At 42.9% G+C, this 20,011-nt stretch overlaps 1 protein-coding gene across 1 annotated transcript in view; it reads left to right on the forward strand.

Annotated features, from left to right (window-relative positions):
* The first annotated feature begins 3,575 nt into the window (after positions 1 to 3,575).
* Positions 3,576 to 20,011, forward strand: part of CHRNA2 (cholinergic receptor nicotinic alpha 2 subunit) — a 29,348-nt gene continuing 12,912 nt past the window's right edge. The window contains exons 1-4 of the mRNA XM_072633859.1: positions 3,576 to 4,046; positions 15,608 to 15,718; positions 18,549 to 18,700; positions 19,501 to 19,545. Of these exons, the coding sequence (XP_072489960.1) occupies positions 4,037 to 4,046; positions 15,608 to 15,718; positions 18,549 to 18,700; positions 19,501 to 19,545 (318 nt within the window). The 5' untranslated portion in view covers positions 3,576 to 4,036. The remainder of the gene's footprint in view (positions 4,047 to 15,607; positions 15,719 to 18,548; positions 18,701 to 19,500; positions 19,546 to 20,011) is intronic.

Raw genomic sequence — 20,011 nt, forward strand, 5'->3', positions numbered from 1 at the left:
TTTTTCATATGGGATAGCTTTCTGGGAGGGGGAGGGGAGGGGAAACAATAATAATATGAAAAATAAAAGACATCAATAAACACTTATTACCAGGAAGTTCCTATGTGTACAATAGCTGGTTTAAGCCAGCTTCATTTCAGCAAGATCTGCAAGACTCTCTCAGTCATATCAGCAAACTTTCCTATTGCAATGCCCTTGAAATCAATAAGGAGAGAAACAGTCTCAGTTCAGCCACTCACTGATGAACTGACTCCTAAGGTCCCCCTCCCACTTGGTCCCAGTAAATCCTCCCAGCAATAGCAATCAGGGATAGGGATGAGACTCAGAGTTCTGTGTTCTTGATCAGACTTCATCCCACTACACACCTACATCACTGGCTGTGCTTGTTGTGGGTCTGAAGAACTGGGGAGCCACACATGTATGTCTGTGAGTAATAGATGGCCTGACTTGTGACCTTTGAAAGCTTGTTTTCCTTCTAGGTCCATCTAGATCCATCATCTCCTCACAGGGACATCATGACATATATGTCACACCCCTTATAGGGCAGCTAGGTGACACCATAGTGTGCAGAACCCTAGGAAGGCTCATATTCCTGAGTTCAAATCTGGCCTCAGACATTTACTAGCTGTGGGACCCTGAGCAAGTCACCTAGCCCTGTTTGCCTCAGTTTCTTCATCTGAAAAATGAGCTGGAGAAGGAAATGGTGAACCACTTCAGTATCTTTGCTAAGAAAATCCCAGATGTGGTCACTAAGAGTTGGATAGGATTAAAATGGCTGAACAACAAAGCACCCCCTATAGAACAACTTCCCTGTCTCCCATTTAGACTTGTGGTTTGAGGTCCCCAGAGTGAGTCACTTTCTTCTCCCCTCTGGGATCTGGGGGTTACCCTGAGAGGTTGGAATTTTGTAGACTTGTGAATACCATTGCCTTCTGTATCAACAACCAACCAGTTGAACCTCCACTAACTTTTAGAAAAGGTATTTAACGAAGAAGTATAACAAGGAAATTTGTATGAAACAGTCCCCCTAAATAGAAACATATTCTTTCCTTTCACACACACTGTGAGGAGAATGGGCTCAAATGTATAGTACAATTGTAGTGAGGCACACATGTAGAGGATACATGTGATTAAGGGGCACTTCTTTGCTCTTGACCCTAGCAATACTTTTCTTGCTTCATGTAGACCTCATGGAGTTACCCTTAGGTATAGCTCTTGACTGGGTGGGACACGAATTGCTCTCCTTTATTAGACTGGACTCTTCTTCTGAGTCAGGCTGATGGTACTCTGCTTGGGTAGTGGACAAAGGGAATATACCAGGCATTACCCAGCAGGCTGGCTCATTACTTATGGGGTCCAACTGCTATTGGGCTAGACGCTTTGACATTTTGTCATCTCTCTAGACCTGGTAATGCCAACAAGGTTGCTGCTAAGTCATTTCTGAACTCCTAAGCCACCGTTATCAACTCTGCTGAACTCTACTACCAACTCTGATCACCAGTGAAAATTCACAAGGTCACTTTCTGGACGTCTACTACAGAATATTCATTTGCCTAATATCGGGAAAGAATAAAGATGGCAAGAAACAGAGTTGCCATGTGTTCACAAACACATGGCAACTTAGTGAAAAAGTGTCACCACTGTCCCTCTTCTACCCAGCTGCTCAAAGCAGCCCTATTCACTTAAAGTCACCAAGGGAAAAAAGACAGAGAGACTGGTGGAACATGTTTTGTAGTTTCATCTCAGGACATCCTGGGTCACTAGTTCTTTCAGTTTCATAGCCAATTAGAAGACTTTCTGTCATCATATAGTACCCACTTATGGCCAGATATAGGCTCATCAAAGATTCCACATGATTGAATTTGAAGCAGGCAAATGTCTGCTCATGCTCTAAGAACTAAAACCAAATGAGGAAATATCTTTGTATGTTTCAATAACTGGCCCCCATTGGGCAATCCCTCCATTACACACATAAATATATACAAAATAGATGGGTGGAGTCACAAACAGCCTGCAAAATCAGAAAAAGGTCTCATGTAGGAGGTAAATCTTGTGCTCATCTTTGAAGGAAAACTAGGAGTTCTTAGAGATGGAGATGAAGAAATAATAGAAATAATTAAACTGTAACCAGGGTCGGATTTAATGAAGTCAGCTTTGGACATGAGTTTGAGATGTGTCTGGAATATCTAGATCAGACTGATCAGTGGGTAAGAGAGAGAGGTTAGCTTTGAAAGGTAGATCTGGGAGTTATTGTCATGGAGATAATAATCATACCCAAGGGAGTTGATGAGATCACAAAGTAACTGTAAAGTGAAACAAGGTTCTAAGAAAGCACATTGGGGTACACTCATGGTTAAGGAGTCAAATATCCCTTTGATATTCTTTGAGAAAGAAGGGCAAACAAAAAATCTGATGTAGATAATGATCTAGAGGAGACAGAATCATCAGTCAGATAGAGGAAGAAAGTAACTGGTTCAAGTCCTATCTTGGGCTCAAATTGTGTCATCCCTGGGCAAGTTACTTCACATATCTTATTAACTCCAGTGGCTTCCTATTACATGTAATACAGGTGTGGCCTTGAGGTCACATATGGCCCTCTAGGTCCTCAAGTGCAGCCCTTTGACTGAATCCAAACTTCACAGAACAAATCGCCTTAATGACAGAATTTGTTCTGTGAAACTTGGATTCAGTCAAAAGGCCTCACCCAAGGACCTAGAAGTCCACATGTGGCCTCGAAGCCACAGATAGGATCCCCACCCCTTCAAGTCTAATATAAAATATCAACAAACTCCTCAGGCAATTAGAGTTCTTCACAATCTGGCCCCTTTCTACCCCTACAGTCAATCTTATACATTGCTCAACTCCATGCATTCTACCCTCCAGCCATACTGGCCTCCTTGCTATACCATCTGTCCCCATGTCTCTGCATTCACTGTTATTCACGCCTGGAATGGTCTCCTTCTGTCCATCTGCTACTTAGGGTCTCTGGTTTTCTTCAAGACTCAGCTCAAGCCCCATGTTATAGATGAGAAAACAGGCCCAAGAAAGCAAAATAACTTTCTCAAAGGCCCCCTTCTTCAGAGGCCTTTCCTGGTCTGCTCAGTTGCTGAAAGCCTTCCTATCCAAGGTTACTTGGTATCTGCCTCCTATATAATTAGATACCTACATGTTTCCCCCCCCCCCCCATTAGAGTCCATGCTTCTTGAGGGCAGTCACTACCCTACTTTTGTCTCTGTACCCCTATCATTTAGCACAGTGCCTGACACATAGTAAGTACTTAAGAAATCCTTGTTATTTGATCAATAGGTGGATTGTTCCCAGTTACTTCAAGTCCTGACGATGGTTAACACATAATAAAGGGCAGCATTTATGAAAAGGAGGGAGCACATCCTATTAAATCCTGAATGCTAGGTTCTTCTTTCATAGAGAAATCTGTTATCAGCTGAAGTAGAAGCAACTCTGCCCTCCCTCTCCACTTGCTAACTGGCTCCCACAGACCCAATAGCCACAGTGACTCCTCCTCTTCCATTTCCTCCTCCTCCTCCCTATCCTGGGATGCTAGTGGAAGAGAGAGAGGGAGGGAGAGAAAGAAAAAGAGAGAAAGATGACCAAAAAGAATGTATGGGTTAGGGGACATCTTCCAGTGAGGAGAGCCAGCTTTTCAGTCTAACTGCTGGAAGTAGAAGAAGAAACATCTATAACATCTGGAAAGAAGCTTCTCATGAGCTCTGCATGCACTGGGCAGCCATAGGAAAACCGATCTTCTTGTGAAACTTCCCTGGCCTTTCTGGATGCCAAACAAAGAACACAGAGAAAAGAACAGCAGACCACTGGATTTGACTATCTAATTTTAGTGCTTCTCCTACCTTGCTTCCTTCCTTTCCCACCCTTAGCCCTGCTCTCTAGCCATTTACTGCTTTGGGGGAAGGAGAGATCTTCCACTAGGCATCTGCCTCTTAGAAGAACTTTCAGCAGCAGCCTGGAAGCCTTCTGCCAGTCAGGTCATTGACATTCTCTGAATGGCCAACTCCCTTTGATGTCCCCAGGTAAGAACAATAGTCAGTCAAGGTCATCTTTCCTGTGGGAAACAGATGGAATATGGTATCAGTAAGATACTCATAGTTCTCCAGCTTTCTACTGGTGAAGAGGGAAAGGTTGTCAGCTGGGGTTTGATGTTAGAGGGATAGCAGCCGTGCTCTGCCTGTAGCTAGATAGGAGGTAGGGGTGTTGGGGGACAGTTTCGAGCTGTCTGCTCCTAGCAAAATGTTAGAGTGTCTGTATGATGATACTTTTCTTTTGGCCAAACTGGACTGTTTAGCTTCAGGGACTGCATCCACTGCACTACATCTGCATTTGTCTTTTAATTAATATTTTCCAGGTGCACCTTAATAAAAGCAAACAGATATTGGCCAATCAATTGAACGTGATTGGTGCACAGATGTAGAACGAAAAGGACCTTAGAGATCAAATGCCCTTATTTTACAGATGAGGAAACTGAGACCTTAGGAAATAAAGTAACATGCTCCAGGTCACACAGCTGAGAAATGGAAGAGACAGAATTTGAACCCAGGACCTCTGACTCCAGGTCGAATATTCTTTCCTTGACGCCACACTGCTTCTTTCTTATCCCCAAGGTAATAGAACAGACAGAAAAGGAATGCTCTTTTTCCCCCATCCCGAGGGGATTGCCTTTGGTTTCTACAGCAGACTGGAAACTGGGGGAAAATTAAGCTAAATCATGGTCTGAGTGAGGTTGATATTACTGCCTTACCCTTCACTTTAAGCAGGCTTCTTGGGGGAAATGGAATTAGAGGGCAGTGTTAAATCAAAGTAGAGTGTGGCTCAGTGATGCAGTGGGAAGGAAGGAAAAAAGGAAGGAAGAAAGGAAGGAAGGAAGAAAAGGAAGGAAGAAAAGGAAGAGAGGGAAGAAGAATTTATTAAGCACCTACTATGTGCCAGGCACTGTGATAAGTGCTTTACAAGTATTTCATCTGATCCTTACAACAACCCTGGGAGGTAGGTTCTATGATCATCTCCATTTTACAGTTGAGGAAACTGAGGCAGACCAAGGTCAAGTGACTTGCCCAGGGTCATACAGCTAGTAAGTGTCTAAGGCCAGGTTTGAACCCAGGTCTTCCTAGCATTTATAGCTAGCACCTCCATACAGCCTACTCCATATAGCACCAGACACTGTGCTAAGTGCTTTGCAAATATCACCTCTTTCGATTCTCACAACAGTCCTAGGAGGGAGGTGCTATTAATCATTATGCTATAATTATTCCTGACTAAAGGCCTAGAACTCTATCCATTATACTGCTCTAGCGAGGCTCAATTGAGAGCCACAGGACCTGGGTTCAAATCTGAGCACTGCCACTTATTACAATAACGCCTTTGAGAAAGTTATTTTGCTTTCTTGGGCCTGTTTTCTCATCTATAACATGGGGGCTGGAGGTGGGATTGTGAGGTGGAACTAGGGGACCCCTGAGGGACCTTCTAACTCTGAATGTGTGATCCCGCGAGGAAGGGAGGAATACACTGTGACACGGACCAGTGTGGGAGAAGACAAAAGGGCTAGAACAGAAGCAAACTAGGAATCAAGAGGAAAATGACTTGACTAGAATGAAGTCAGGAGGCCAAAGTGATGGGCTGGGGGGTGAGGGGGTGGGTGGAGATCATTGAAACCCAAATGTGGAAGGAGATGGCTGAAAAAAAAACCACTCTCAGTAAGGACCTTACCTTACTCATGTAAAGTACTATGTGCTCATGTCCACATTCCCAGTCCATTTATGTACAGAAACCAGCCAATCAAGGTCTCTCCTTGAAGGATTAAAGGAATATGTCCTTTCCCTACTCACATTTTTCTTGCATTTAGGCAAAGGACAATTAGTGCCAAACATCTGGAACAATTTCCTCTTTTGGTTTCCAGTTATAAATTAATGAATTTGCCCCCATAGGTTAATCATTTCAGAGGAGAGAGGGAGAAGATTTGACCAGTACTTCTTATACATACACTGGCTCCTTCATTTGTAAGAGGAGGTTAGATTGAGCGATTTCCTGGGAGTCCACAATTTTCAGACTGAGATTGCTCCAGTGTGAATAGAAGCTTGCTTCCTTATTAACCCTCTTGAAGCACCTGGGCTTCTTAGCTTTGCTGGTTCCATTTGGAGTGTAATTTAACTTACTTGACTCTTTACTGCTCCTCATCTGACCCTACCCTCCTGACAAGCTCTCCCCTACCTCTCCACCTCCCATACAGAAGTGGAAGGAAATCAACATTTTAGTCTAACTGCAACAACACTGGCCTTGGAATCAGAAAGCCTGGGATGGAGCTCCCAGGCTTACCACTAACACAGATAGTGGCTGTGGGACCTTGAGCAAGTCATTTCCTTAGCTTCATAACCTTGCGGGTGAGGGTGGAGACAGTTGGATTAGATGACTCTAAGGTGTCTGATCCGGCTCTGACAGGCTACAATTCTGGAATTCTATAAATTCAGATTCCTCTGAATTTATAGAATTCCCGAAGGGACTGGAGAGATCATATAATCCAGCCTCCTCATTTTACAGATGAGTAAATTTCGAGATCCAGGGAGGTAAAGCAGCTTACCCAAGAGCACATAGGCTATAAGTTGCACAATTGTGATTTGAACCCAGGTTCCAGCAGAATCAAACCTCATTATATGGAAGGAGGATACATTTCCCCCTCCTTAAAGTCCCATTCTTAGCATGGCTCATCTCCCTTCCCCTTCTTTATTGTGCTCAGTGAGAGTAGCAACAGATGATATGAATTGTAAAGCAAGAAAATTAGCGGTCTGCTGAGTTATTTTGCCTGTTGATGGCATGAATCCTAGAGACTTAATGAAGCTCCATGTTCTGCAGGGTACGCTTCACGTGAAGGGCTTTTGTAGTCAACATGAAAAGGGATGTGGGAAACTCTTTCCTCCAAGGCAGCCAAAGGAGCAGGTCACTAGCCCCATTCTCAAGGAGAAAATAAGAGATGAGAAGGGAAGAAAGAAGAAGAGAAGGGGGATGAGAAGGGGAAAGGAGAGGAGAGAATAAAGGAGGGAAGAGGAAAGGAGTGGAAAGGATTAGAGAGAAAAGTAGGGGAGAGAAAGAAGGGTAGATGAGGGGAAAAGAGAAGAGAGGAGAGGAGAGAAAGAGAGAGAAGAAAGAAGAGGGGAGGGGAGAAGACAGGAGAGGGAGGGAGAGCCAGGTAAGGGAGCAGAGAGGGGAAGAAAGAAATGGAGAGGAGGAGAGGGGTGGGAAAGAGAAGGGAAGGGAGAGGAAAAGAGAGAAGATAGGAAAGGAAAGGAGAGGATAAGGGAGAAGAGGGGAGAGGAGGGGAAAGGATTAGAGAAGGAGGGAGTGGAGAGGAGAAGAAAAGACAGGAGAGGAAGAAAGGGGAGGGGAAGGGGAGAGGAGAGGAGACAAGGAGAAGGGAGGAAAAGGGAGAAGAGAGGAAAGAAGAGAAGGGGAAGGAAAGAGTAGAGAGAGAAGGGAAGGGGGAGGTGAAGAGAGAGGAGAGCTTCCAGATATGAGAACTTTCAGGCAATCCATTAGCTATCTATCCATCCATCTATCCACTGATCAGTCCATCAATACATTCCAGGCACTGTCTTGTATGCTGGGGAGACAAAGACAAAATAAAGTTTTCTTTGCCTTCAAGGAGTTTCACAATATATTATCAGCAAATTTTTCTTGAGCAGCTGCTAAATGCTATGCTAGGCAGGCAAAGGCACTGTTCTTGTCCTTTAGAAGCTTCCACATTGACTAACCACATTAAATGGTTTATGGGAAGATGCCAAAAGAGTGATGCTACCCAGGGATGGGCTGGATTGATCATAAGGGCTCATGGAATAGGAAGGACTTCAATGGAGCCTTGAATGATAGGTAGGAATTGACTAGGGAGACAGCAGGGTGAAGGGGCGAATCATAGAAGCAAAGGGCTGAAGGAAGCAATGCATACAGAACTTATAAGAAAATATTAAAATCTATCCTATTCTGTTGATCCATCTTGTCCTATTCCCAGAATCCTCTGAGGAAAAAATATCATTCTGCCATTTTCCATTCTGCCATTTCCTGCCATTCCAGCACCTCCAGTTTGGTGTGGTGAAAAGCCTTGAGGACTAGGGTAATTAAATTACAGGATGCTGTCAAATTGCCAAGCAGGAACTTGAAGATCTGCCTCTTCTTCTTCTGGGCTTTTTACCCTCCCTGCACATAGGTACCTCGTTTACCTCAGTTTTCTCATATGTAAAATAAGCTGGAGAAAGAAATGGCAAACTGCGCTATTATCTTTGCCAAGAAAAACCCAAATAGGGTAATGAGTTAGAAACAACTGAAAAATGACAACACCAAAATTACTTTGAACCAGCCCTTTCTTGGCAATCCAGTGCTGCTGTGGGTCTCCTAACTGGTGTCGTGTGCTCAGTCAGTCACATTGTATTGTAGGGAGCTCCTGAGAAATATTATTAAAAACCCCAATTTCTCAGGGGACCCCTAGAACTCTGAGGGAAGTCGTAGTCATTGCCTTCTGAGGACCTGACCTGCCAATGGTTGCAGAAATTGGGAGAGCAATCCAAGAGGAAGGCATAGGCCAAGTAATCTCTGTTCTCCAAGTCTGTCATTCTTTCCACAATACCCCACATTCTCCGCCTTTTGGAGAAAGCTCCTACTTCAGTTGGGAGTCAGACCCTCAGAGATCCCTTCTAGCTCTGCGATCCTGGGATCCTGTTTCTTCGTACCTAGGTTGAAAGAAACTGGCATGGATTCCTAAGGAAACTTGAGAGTTCCCAGGAAATCTTCAGAACTATCTGGAAGGTTTGAGTGAAATACTAGCTCCCAGCAAGGAGGATTAAGTGATTAGAACTGAGAATTTAGGGATTACCTTGTCAAGTATATTCCTTCTTGATGACCTATTACTTCTCCTGCTTTGTTTTTCAGCAGGTTTGTTATACTTCTTCCTCCGGAAGGGGCATCTCAGTGCAAATGAAGTTTCTCTGCCATGATCACATCCTCATTTACTCCCAAATTAGAACTTGGAATGTGACATCAGGATCCCAATCAGACCTTCCTTCCCCAAGAAGGGGTGTAATAATTAGCTGGCATTTGTATCTGTTTGGTTTTTTTATGGGTTTTTTAAGACTTGCAAAGCACTTAAAAAGAGCAGACATTTAGAGCTAAAAAAGATCTCAGAGGTCATGGAATCCATGTTTCCTCATTTTGGAAACTGATGTCCAAAAGTAACTCACCCATGGTCACACAGGTAGTAAGCACTAAGTATTGGGATTCAAATGGGTATGGAGAACACAAAATGTATACTTAAGGCATGAACTGTACAATGACAAATCCACAGACTCCTAACTTGATATTACCTAAAGATTTAGCAATGGGCAGCTAGATGGTCACTCCTAGGACTGGAGACAGGAAGACCTGAGCTCAAATCTGGCCTCAGATGCTTAATAGCTATGTGACCCTAGCTTAGTCACTTAAGTTACTTCAGTTTCCTCATCTACAAAATGAGCTAGAGAAGGAAGTGACAAACCACTCCAGGATCTTTGCCAAATGGAATCATAAAGAGTTGGACACAACTGAAAAATGACTTAACAACAACAGTCTTTCCTTTTCTTGGAAATCCAGAACTGGGGGGGTCTCCTAAGCGGTGTCATGGGTTCAATCATACTATAGAGAGTCTGAGTGGTACAGTGGAAAGAGATCTGGCTCTGGAATCAGAGAATCTGAATTTATATCCTGTCACTCTCACTTAACACCTATGTGGTTGTGAACAAATCTCTTCACATCTTTGGGCCTCAGTTTCTCCATCTGTACAATGAGAGATAAGTTTGGATCCTATGACCTCCAAGGTCCTTTCTGGTCCTAGATTCGAGCCTATGCTTTCTCCTCTTCTGGTTCCCCATGTTTTAGCTCCTTTTCTTTTCTCTAAAAGCTTCCCTTTGTGGTTTTTATCTTTACATGCCCTGGGTTACCTACCAGCAGGTATGGATGGAGGTAATTTTCATGTCTTCAGATTTCATCATCTTCTAAGTTCAAACAGAATTTTTTTTGGGGGGGGGACATCCACAGTTTACAAATTACTATTCATGCCCATGTAGACAAGGATGGTTTCAAATTCATACAAGGTAGAGGGGTAGGAGGCTGGTGTAGAGAAACTTAGTATCTTCTGTTGCCTTAGCTCCCTATTTACAGAATGGCCATCAAAATACGCTCAATTCAACTGTGCTATGATACAAAACAAAAAAAATTTCCTGTCTTCAAGGAGCCTACATTCTACAGGAGAGAAATAATATATAGACATATAATTCAAAACAGGATAGATACAAAATTAAAAACAAAGTAATGGTGATGGGGTGGGGAGCCAAAAACTGGAGGAACCAGGAAAGGTCTCTTATAGCACTTGATCTGAGCCTTGATTGGAGCTGACCCATCTATGAGGCAGAGGTAAGAAGGGAGAACATTGATTGAAGGCAATTGCACAGGCAAATCCCATCTGAGTCTTAAAATTTTGCTATAATCCCTGATTAACCTTTCCATGCCACTATCCCTTGGTTCTGAGATCATTTCTCACTCTGTAGCTAATGACCGTCAAGGTGCCATCCATGAATGGCTCTTAGGTGAGAACTGAGACTTAGTTTTCTAGTGAAAAGGCAACTTAGTTTGTTCAGGTCCTTTCTGGGAAGGTTAGAAGTCAGGCTGATGAACAGTAGGTTGTGACCATATTCACATTCAGGTGTGTCCTCACCCATCACAGTGAGGAGACAGATCCACTGAACACCAGAATTAGTGTCAGTCTTTTGTATTTATTGTTCTAATCTTTGTCCAAATATCCAAACTGTTGGCTCATTCCATTGAGTTTCTAGCCTTCTTGACACCCTTTTGTAGTTCTAAGGAATCTGTTCTCTAAGTCAGCTAGCACAGTATGCTAGGAAAAGCAATGGATTTGGAGTCAAAAGGACCTGGCCTCACATGATGCCTCTCATTTACTGTGTGATTTGGGCAAGTCACTTAGTCTCTCTTGCCTCAATTTCCTCATCTGCAAAAAAAGGAGGGTTCAGTTCCTTGTCCTGTAAGGGTCTTTCCATTTCTGAGATTTAGTTTTCTCATGTGTAAAAGGAAGAGGCTGAATCCCATGATCTCTAAAGTCCCTTCTCATTAGAAATCTATGATCCTGTGATCCATGATCTACAAGACTGTTGTCCCTGCTTTGACTGGGCATACAGTGAAATCTCCTTACTTTAGACTTTGTTAATAGAAGAGTTGTGATCACATGTTGGATTGAAGGAAAGGAAAGATGTAGGGAGGGTAATATGTAGCACCTCAGGGGCAACGATCTTCAGGCTGTTATAAGGGGTAGAGAAGCAATAGTCTTTCAGAGAGCCTGACTTCAACTGAGTACCCACTCCCCAGCTCCACTAAAATCTCTGCTGCTCCTCTAAATCTCAAAGATTGCCTGCAGCACAATCACTTTCACAGTAGAAATGCACACTGAGTCAGGTGAAGGTCATGGATTTTATATGAGGAAAAGGGATTTTGCTGAATTTTCCCTGCTCTAACGTCACAGGCAGAGACAAGTCAGGTATTGACTAATTTGAGAGCTGAATTATTCAATTGGCTGAACATACAAGGAAGGATAAACATGAAGATTAGAAGAGGGCATCAGTCATGAAGAAGGATATTCCTGGTTTCTTGGGCAGATGCAGCCTGCCATTTGCGAGCCCCCGTGGGTCTGAGAGAGGCTCATGGGCTCCAGCTTAATTGAAAAATCATATGACCTATTATTCTTAGCCACCATTAACTTAGGCCCTCTGAAAACCTAGCTTTGGTCATCATTAGTATCTGAAAATAATGAAGCTTCTTTCTTTCTTCCTTCCTTCCTTCCTCTCTATCTCTCTGTTTCTCTTTCTCTTTCTTTCTTTCTCTTCCTTCCTAATCAGCATTTCTCTGTCAGACAGGTAAACTTTACACACATCCCAGCTAGAAAGTCGGAGTAGAGCCAATTTCTGAGGGAAACGGGGGTGAAGTGTGTGCATGTATGTATGTGTGTGTGGGGGGGAGGGTGACCACTGATAGAGGAAAGTTCCTCAGGGCTCTCCAAAAGCAATATAGATTATGTGAAGCCTGGCAGGTGACTTAGCACACAGGGTGGTTTGGATTGGGGGCTATAATATCCATGTTCCTCACAGCTACATTAGGCAGATTAAACTATCTGCTAATGATCAAGGATCTCTCTAGTCCCTGCTACCACTCAGTTGCCTTAAATTCATTAGTACTTGCTCACAACATCTGAGAGCCAGGTTGGGCAAGGTTCACCCTCCTGCCTGACGGGGCATGGCAGAGAAATTCCCTCTGATTTGGGGAAAGCTTCTTTTCTTTTCTTCCCTAGTCATTATGTGCTCTAGCACATGGGAAGGAAATTTCTTCCCAAGGTTACTCTAGAACTGCTATTATATAGATTGCCTGCTACCTGTAAAGTTTGGGTAGAAAGGAGAATGTAGCAGCCCATTGTCAAGAACAGTAAAAATAGCTGCCATCTCCATAGTGTTTTAAGGTGTGCAGAGTAATTTATATATGTTAACTCTCTCGATTCTCAAAACACCCCTGTGAGGTAGGTGCTATTATTATTCCCATTTCAAAGATGAGGAAACTGAGGTTCAGAGAATTAAGTGACTTGCCTAGGGTCATACAGATAACAAATATTTGATGGAGGAGTTTAATTCCTGGAATATCTGAATCCAAGTCTAGCACTCTACCCATTATACCACACTGCCTGCCCAACCTATCTTTGGTAAATAATCCAATCCTGACTTCTCCTAAAAACTCAGTCCTTCAAGTAAATACTTAAGTATATCTGTGATCTTCTCAGCTTGTGATTCCCTTCAGCAATGCAGATTGCAACCCACTCATATCTTCCTATCCTGAGCAACTCAGGTCCATGTACTTACAGCACAGGGAATCCATCCAAAATATTAGAGCCTTTTTTGGATTTCTCCCAACATTTTGAAGGTTCCAATAGAACATTCTGACTGTGTGTCATCTCTTGATCTGCTCATCCTTGTTTGTTCCTACCTGTGGTTTCACTGAGGAATTCCTAGTGAGGAAACTCTCATTGCCAAAGTAAACTGTCATCTTTCTGGCAGCTTAGAGTGTTGAGAGAGGTTCCTGGGACACGGACAAGTTCAGTGCCTTGCTGAGAGTCCTGTACCTATCAGCAGGTGTTAGATGCAGAATCTGAGCCCAGGTCTCTTTGACTCTGAGGCTGGCTGTCCATCCCCTGTATCCTGTGGCTTCTCATCCTCATCCTCATCATGATGAGATCCAGTATTGTATAGATAGAGAGTCAGATTTGGGGTCAGGATGACCTGGGTCGAGGTTGACAAGTAAATAGTGTGCATAAGTGGAGGGAATTTCTTCACCATGACTTGTATGCATTAAAGAAATCATAGGTTCTTTTCCAGAAAAAAAGAAAAGTCCTTTTTTAGGGGCAACGTGGTATAGGAGATAAAGAGCTGGCCTTAGACTTAGGAAGACCCGGGTTCAAAATCTGCCTCTGATGCGTATTGGCTGGGTGGCCCTGGGCAAGTCTTAACCTCTCCCCAGCAAGGTAGGTGTAAATCTCATGGGTGGAAGACATTTCCTCATTTTATTCTGAACACAGAGTTTGAGAGACCCCAATGAGATGCACAGAGTCCCAGAAATGCAAAGGACACCAAGGGTCATCTAGTTCAACCTGTACTGGAAGGAGTACACTCTATACAGTATCTCCAACAAATAGGTATCTAACCAGAAGCCCTCGAGGGAGAGTTACCCCACTTCCCCAGACCCTGAACCCATTACACTTTTATATGTCCCTGATTGTTAGGAAGTTTCTTCCTTATATTGATCGCAAATCTACCTGACTGCACCCTGTACCCATTAGGTGAAGCAGAACAAAGCTGATCCCTTTGTGTGCCAGCCCATCAGACCTTGAATACAGCTGTCCTGTCACTCCATAGGTCTTCCTTTCTCTGAGCCAAATATCATCAACTGATTTCAGAGACAGAAGAGACCTCAGAGAACAGCTGGTCCAAACCACCCCAGTTGTTAGATTGCTAGACCAAACTGGCTTTTGCAGAAGAAATGAGAAAATGGACCTTCTTCCTTTCTTGACAGAAGTGAGGAGACCATGAGTGTGCGACTGAATATACTGTCAGACTCAGCTGATGTGTCAGTTTTGCTGACCTGCTTTCCATCTCTTGTCTTTTTCTGTATCTCTCTGTCACCTGGTCTCATCTTTGCAACAAGGGATGCTAACTAGGAGAGAAGAGAGAGATATTTAAAAGTGGAGATGATGTTAAAAAAAAAAAGATACATCAAAGACAGGGAAAAGACCATTATATACAAAAAATTATCGTAATGCTTTTTTGCTGCAGCAAAGAACAGGAAAGTAAAAGAATGCTCACCAGTTGGGTGAATGGTTGAACAAATTACAGTATGGGATAGAATATTATTGCACAGTAAGAAATGATGAAAGGGATGGTTTCAGAAAAACCTTAGGGTGTATTTGTATGAATTGATGCAGGGTGAAGTGAGCAGAACCAGAAAAAAACAATTTATAGTACATAATGACTGCAATATTGTAAAGGAAACCAACTTTGAAAGCCTTAAGAACTCTGAACAATGCAATGATCAATCGTAACTCCAGAAGATCGATGATGAACCCAGTTTCCTACCTTCTGACAGAAAGGTGGTGGACCACAGGTGCAGTGTGAACCAGAAGTGTTTAGAAATGATTATGGGTGAATTTGTTTTTGCTACTACTCTTACTTGTTACAAAGGAAGGTTTTTGTTCTTATGTAGGAGCACTGGGGAAGATATTGATAGAAAGACCAAAAAAAGAAGGGAAAAATGTATCAATGAAGCATTCAAAATGCACAATAGAGAAAAAAGTTAGCTCAGAAGGGGAGAGAGAAAAAAGCAGGGCAATGTTGGTAACCCTGTGTTTGACTTTAATACACTCTTTATAGCAAACAAGCTTATATAACAGGGATTCGCAGTTTTCTATATAGTTTCTTTTCTGTTCTTTTATATGGAATTGTTCATGTTGTCAAGTTTATAATTTTAAAAAAGGAAAGAAAATTTGGACAAAAGTCAATCTAAGATTTTAAAATGCCAAATCTGAGGAACTTGTATTTTATCCTGGAGTCAATAGGGACCCACAGAAGCTGAGTGGGGGAATGGTGTGGTCAGAACTGTAATTAGGAATATCAGTTTAGCAGTTATGTGGAGAATGGGCTGGGCTAGGCAAGACTGAAGGGGACCAATTGCATGGTTATCATCGTAGTCTAAGAGAGAGATAATAACAGTCTAAACCTGTGTGATGTGACTACACAGGAGGGGATACATTCAAGAGATGGTACCTGCAATGGGGCGCCCGACTTTTCCAAGAAGAAGATCCTTGAATCCTCCTAGAGGACTTCTCTGAGTAATTGCTTCCCTGACCCTCAGGATCTGTGCTAGAGAGTTTCCCAAAGACTACCCAGGAAAATTAGACTCAAGCTAAGCCCACCAGCAAAGGCCTGGCCACCCAATAATTAATCCACTTTCTGATCTGCAGGAGAAACCCGTTCTCTGGCCTTCCAAAGTATGGGTCACCTCACCTTTAGACTTCCATCCATCATGAAACTTGTGGTATGGTGCTTCCTTTTGACATCCCATAGCTTGGCAGGTAAGTGGTCTTCATTAGCTATATTCACATATGAGAGGCATATATTCTATAACATATAGAAAGCTAGCCTCAGGGTTAGGAATATCTGGGTTCAAATTCCACCTACAATACAAATTACCTATGTGACCCTGAATATATCACTTAACCTCTCACTGCCCTTTAGAAAATTCTGAGAATGTGTGGTGCATTTAGTGATGGAGGAGTTTTCTCACTGAAAACTCATACAGAACAAGGGACTCAGATGGAGTTCTACAAACCCATGAAATCATAGGTGTGGACAAACCAAATATACAGAGTGCTTTTTTTTTCACAAGGATCCTGCAAAGCCAGTAGTGAACAAGAATTATTATCCCCATTTTACATTTGAGCAAACTAAGGCTCAGTGAAGTTAGAGGAGTTACTCATGATCACCCTTCCAGTAAGTGTCTGAAGAAGGATTTGAAAATCAACTCCATGTCCATCACTCTTCCCCCTCCTGCCTTTACTTAATAAACTTCTGAGATTTCTTGCGGGTCCATGTGGAATAGCAAAGAGTCACCCCTGAATACAGGATGGCCTGGATTCAAGTCCTGTCTCTGATTCAGACTGGTGGAGTCTATCAAGTCACTTAACCCTTCAGTAGCCCAGGCAGCTCTTAGAGATTTTAAGTTGTGTTTGTCCTTTATTTTTTGTTATTATCTTCGAAGAGGACCACGATATCAGAGAAATAATGACATGACTTGCACTTGACTTTGTTTTGAGTGAGGGAGGGCTGTGCAAGGTCACCAGCCTCACTTTCTCCTCCTGATCCATCTGGATCCAGTGACCAGATATTCATTAGGATGACTAGAGATGGCTCAGGATGCAATGGGAGACCTTGGCCTTTTAGGCTAGAGATTTTAAGTTATAGCATGATTGTCTATTTGTGTTAGGAGAGGGAGTTTCTCCACTAGGAGTGATGAAATCACATGTGTAGACAAAATATGTGTGTATGTACATGCATGTGCAAGTACAGACAGTCAAACACCTGTCACTCTAGAGCTACCTACATCAATACGCCCATAGTTACCAGCTTGAGATTTGTGCTGTGGCTAACTGGTAGGTTGAAGCTACTGAACCAGATTAGGAAAAAAGACTAGTAATCATTTGGAGGCTGATGACATATTGACCCAAATAGTGAAGATTACCTAGAGCCGAACAGGGTATAAAGCATCTATCCTTGTTTAGGGATCAATTTTTCTTGGAGGTGGGTAGATGGGGTGAGGTGAAGGAGGTGAAGTGTGGTTAAGAGAACACTACCTTTAGAATCAGGAGGCCCCAATGTGTATCTCAGCTCTGCCTCTAGATTTAGAGCTAGAAGGATCTTGGAGATCATTGGGTTCAATCCCTTCATTTTGTAGATGAGGAAATTGAGGTAGAGCAAGCTGAGGGGACTTGCCCAGAGTCATACAGAAGCCAGAGTTTGATTAGAGGTTCTCAGACTCCAGAGCCTGGGTATTACTCTCCTCAAAGAGGAGCCAGGCAGCTGTGACAATCTTTACAAAGAGGACCTACTAGCCCCATGACTAGGACAAAGTGCCCAGAACTTTAGCACGGTGCCTGGCATATTTGTTACTGTTAGTTGTTTCAGTTGTGTTCAACTCTTTGTGACCCCATTTGGGGTTTTCTTGGCAAAGACACCAGAGTGGTTGGTCATTTTCTTTTTCAACTCATTTTTACAGATGAGGAAACCGAGGCAAACAGGGTTAAGTGACTTTCCCAGGGTCACAGAGCTAGTAAGTGTCTGAGGCATTTTTTGACTCCAGGCCCAGGGCTCTATCTACTTAGCCACCTCACTTTCCTGCCTGACATATGGTAGGTGCTTAATAAATGTTTATTTTCTGACAATTAGTTTTTCTGGGCCTCTTTTCAGAGATGTAAAATGGGGATGATAATATCTATGCCACTTATCTCTCAAGGTTGTTGAGAAGAATGGACTTTGTTGAACTGTAATGTGACTTATAAATGCAAGCCTTAATGTGTACTTTTTGGAAGCACAAGGTGCAAGGCAATGATGATCTAAGACTTGGACATTTACTGCCTGACAAAGTCAGGCTTTTATGTTTTGATAGACCTATGACTGAGGGAGATCATTTTGACCAGTGTATAGAGGATGTACTGGAGAGCAGAAGACATGGAAGCAAGGAGATCAATCAGGAGATTATTGCAAATAGTTCAGGAGAAAAGTGATGAGGCCTGAGCTGGGGTCATTGTCACATGCATAGAGAGGAGACAAAATATAAAAGATTTCAAGGACATTGAATCAACAAGATTTGGCAACCAGTTGGATAAGGGGGTAGGGACCATGGTGAAAGAGACGATCGTGTATAGAAAGACTACAAAGGCATGAACTTGACTGACTGGAAGAATGGTGGTGCTCTCAAGATCTATAGGGAAGTTTGGAGGAAAAACAAGTTTTTAGGGGAAGAAATAAAATACTATTTTGGTCATATGAGTTTCTGATGCCCATAAGTCATCTAGGAAGGGATATCCAGCAGATAATTAATGATGCAAGACTGGAATTTAGTAAAGAAATGAAGACCTAGAACTAGGAGTAATCTGGGTTGAGGTGATACTTGAACATGGGAACATATGATATTATGAAGTTAGAGAAGAAAAGGAGATCCTGGAGAGTGCTATGGGGAATATGCACACTAAGGAGGGAGGAGAACATGGATGATCAACTAGAGAGAGACAGCATGATACAAAGGAAAACCCACTGGATCTGGAATTTACTCTGCAAAATGAAGGGGTTGAATTGCAAAGTCTCCTCCAGTTCTGAGTCTACACTCTTCTCTCCCTTCCCTTACAGCTCCAGAAAAGCAAAGCTCGCTTGCTCTTGCTGAAGACCGCCTCTTCAAACATCTCTTTAGGGGCTACAATCGCTGGTCACGCCCAGTTCCTAACACCTCTGATGTGGTGATCATTCGCTTTGGGCTCTCCATTGCCCAACTCATTGATGTGGTGAGTCTTTATCCCAATATGGGACTCTCCTGCTCAGCCCCACCAGGGTGGCCCTCTACTTTGCACTCAAGCTGCTCTCTGTTCCACCCAAATGGTCCTTTCTCTTCCATTCTGTGTGCTTCCTTTTCTTTTCAGTCTCTCCCATCCCTGTTCAACCCAGATCCTTCTCCCTACTCCAGTTCCGCTCAGTTGTAGCTAACTTTACAACTCAATGTGACTTAGCTTGGACCCTTTCCCCCTAAAGATAAAATAGGTATGATGAGAAATCATCTCCTTTCCTCCTTTTTCTTGTCTTATTCCTATAGCTAGTGTTTCTACAGATGTCAGACTTTTTTTCACTACATAGGCTAATTCTGTTAAATTGTTTTTCTCTTTTTCAAATTCTTTATTATAAAGGGAGCTCCCCAGAAGGGGAAAGAGGTGATGGATACTCTATGGCATATAGGTGATATGAAAACACAAGATATAAATAAAAAAATTTAAAAACATGTAATACTTGGAAGCCTACTTTAGGAAGGTGAGGGAAGATGGACAAAACTGTGTGGGTGGAGAAGAAAACTAAATACAAGTGGAGGTGGAGTCTGCCACTGCTTGTCACTTCTACTCCTATGGGTGTACTCTTTAGTGGGATAGAAAACATTGCCATTGTGTTCACAGGAGAGATTAAGGAGTAGCAGGAGAAGTAGTGGGTGTTTCCTTTGGTGAGGGAGCCTGTTATCAGCAGTTGTCCCCCTTTTCCAGTCTGGTTCAGTTGCTTCACACTGAATGAGTTCTCTTGTTTCTCTCCACCCAAAAACCAGGATGAGAAGAATCAGATGATGACGACCAACGTGTGGCTGAAACAGGTGAGATTCTGCCCTCTGCAGAGGTAAATTTATCTTGGTAGGGAAGATGCCCAAAAGAAAGAGTCAGGAATCTCCAGGGAAAACTTTTGGAGTTTCCAAGAATCTCATGGACAGCTATCATGCAGGCCTATCTCTCATTTCTCAATTCAATTCAGAAGCATTTATTAAGCACCTACTGTGTGCTCAAACATTGTACCACTTCTGACTCCATCTTCATCAGTTCCCTTGTCTGTGCCTACCAGATGAGAAAGGAAGTGCCTTTCAGAGAAGGAGGAAAACATCCTAGACTGCCTGGGCCATCCATTCTATCTCATTCCCTCCTTTCACCCTCTCTAGCTTCCTATCTATGCACCAATTGCTTTGTTTTAGCCTGACTTGGAGCAAGTACCCCATTCTGCTTTCCAGATACACACTGCTACCTGACATCTTGGGATGACTCTGCCTCAAATCTGAGCCCCCAGACATA

Source organism: Notamacropus eugenii, chromosome 1 (assembly GCF_028372415.1).
Source record: "Notamacropus eugenii isolate mMacEug1 chromosome 1, mMacEug1.pri_v2, whole genome shotgun sequence".
Taxonomy (NCBI): domain Eukaryota; kingdom Metazoa; phylum Chordata; class Mammalia; order Diprotodontia; family Macropodidae; genus Notamacropus; species Notamacropus eugenii.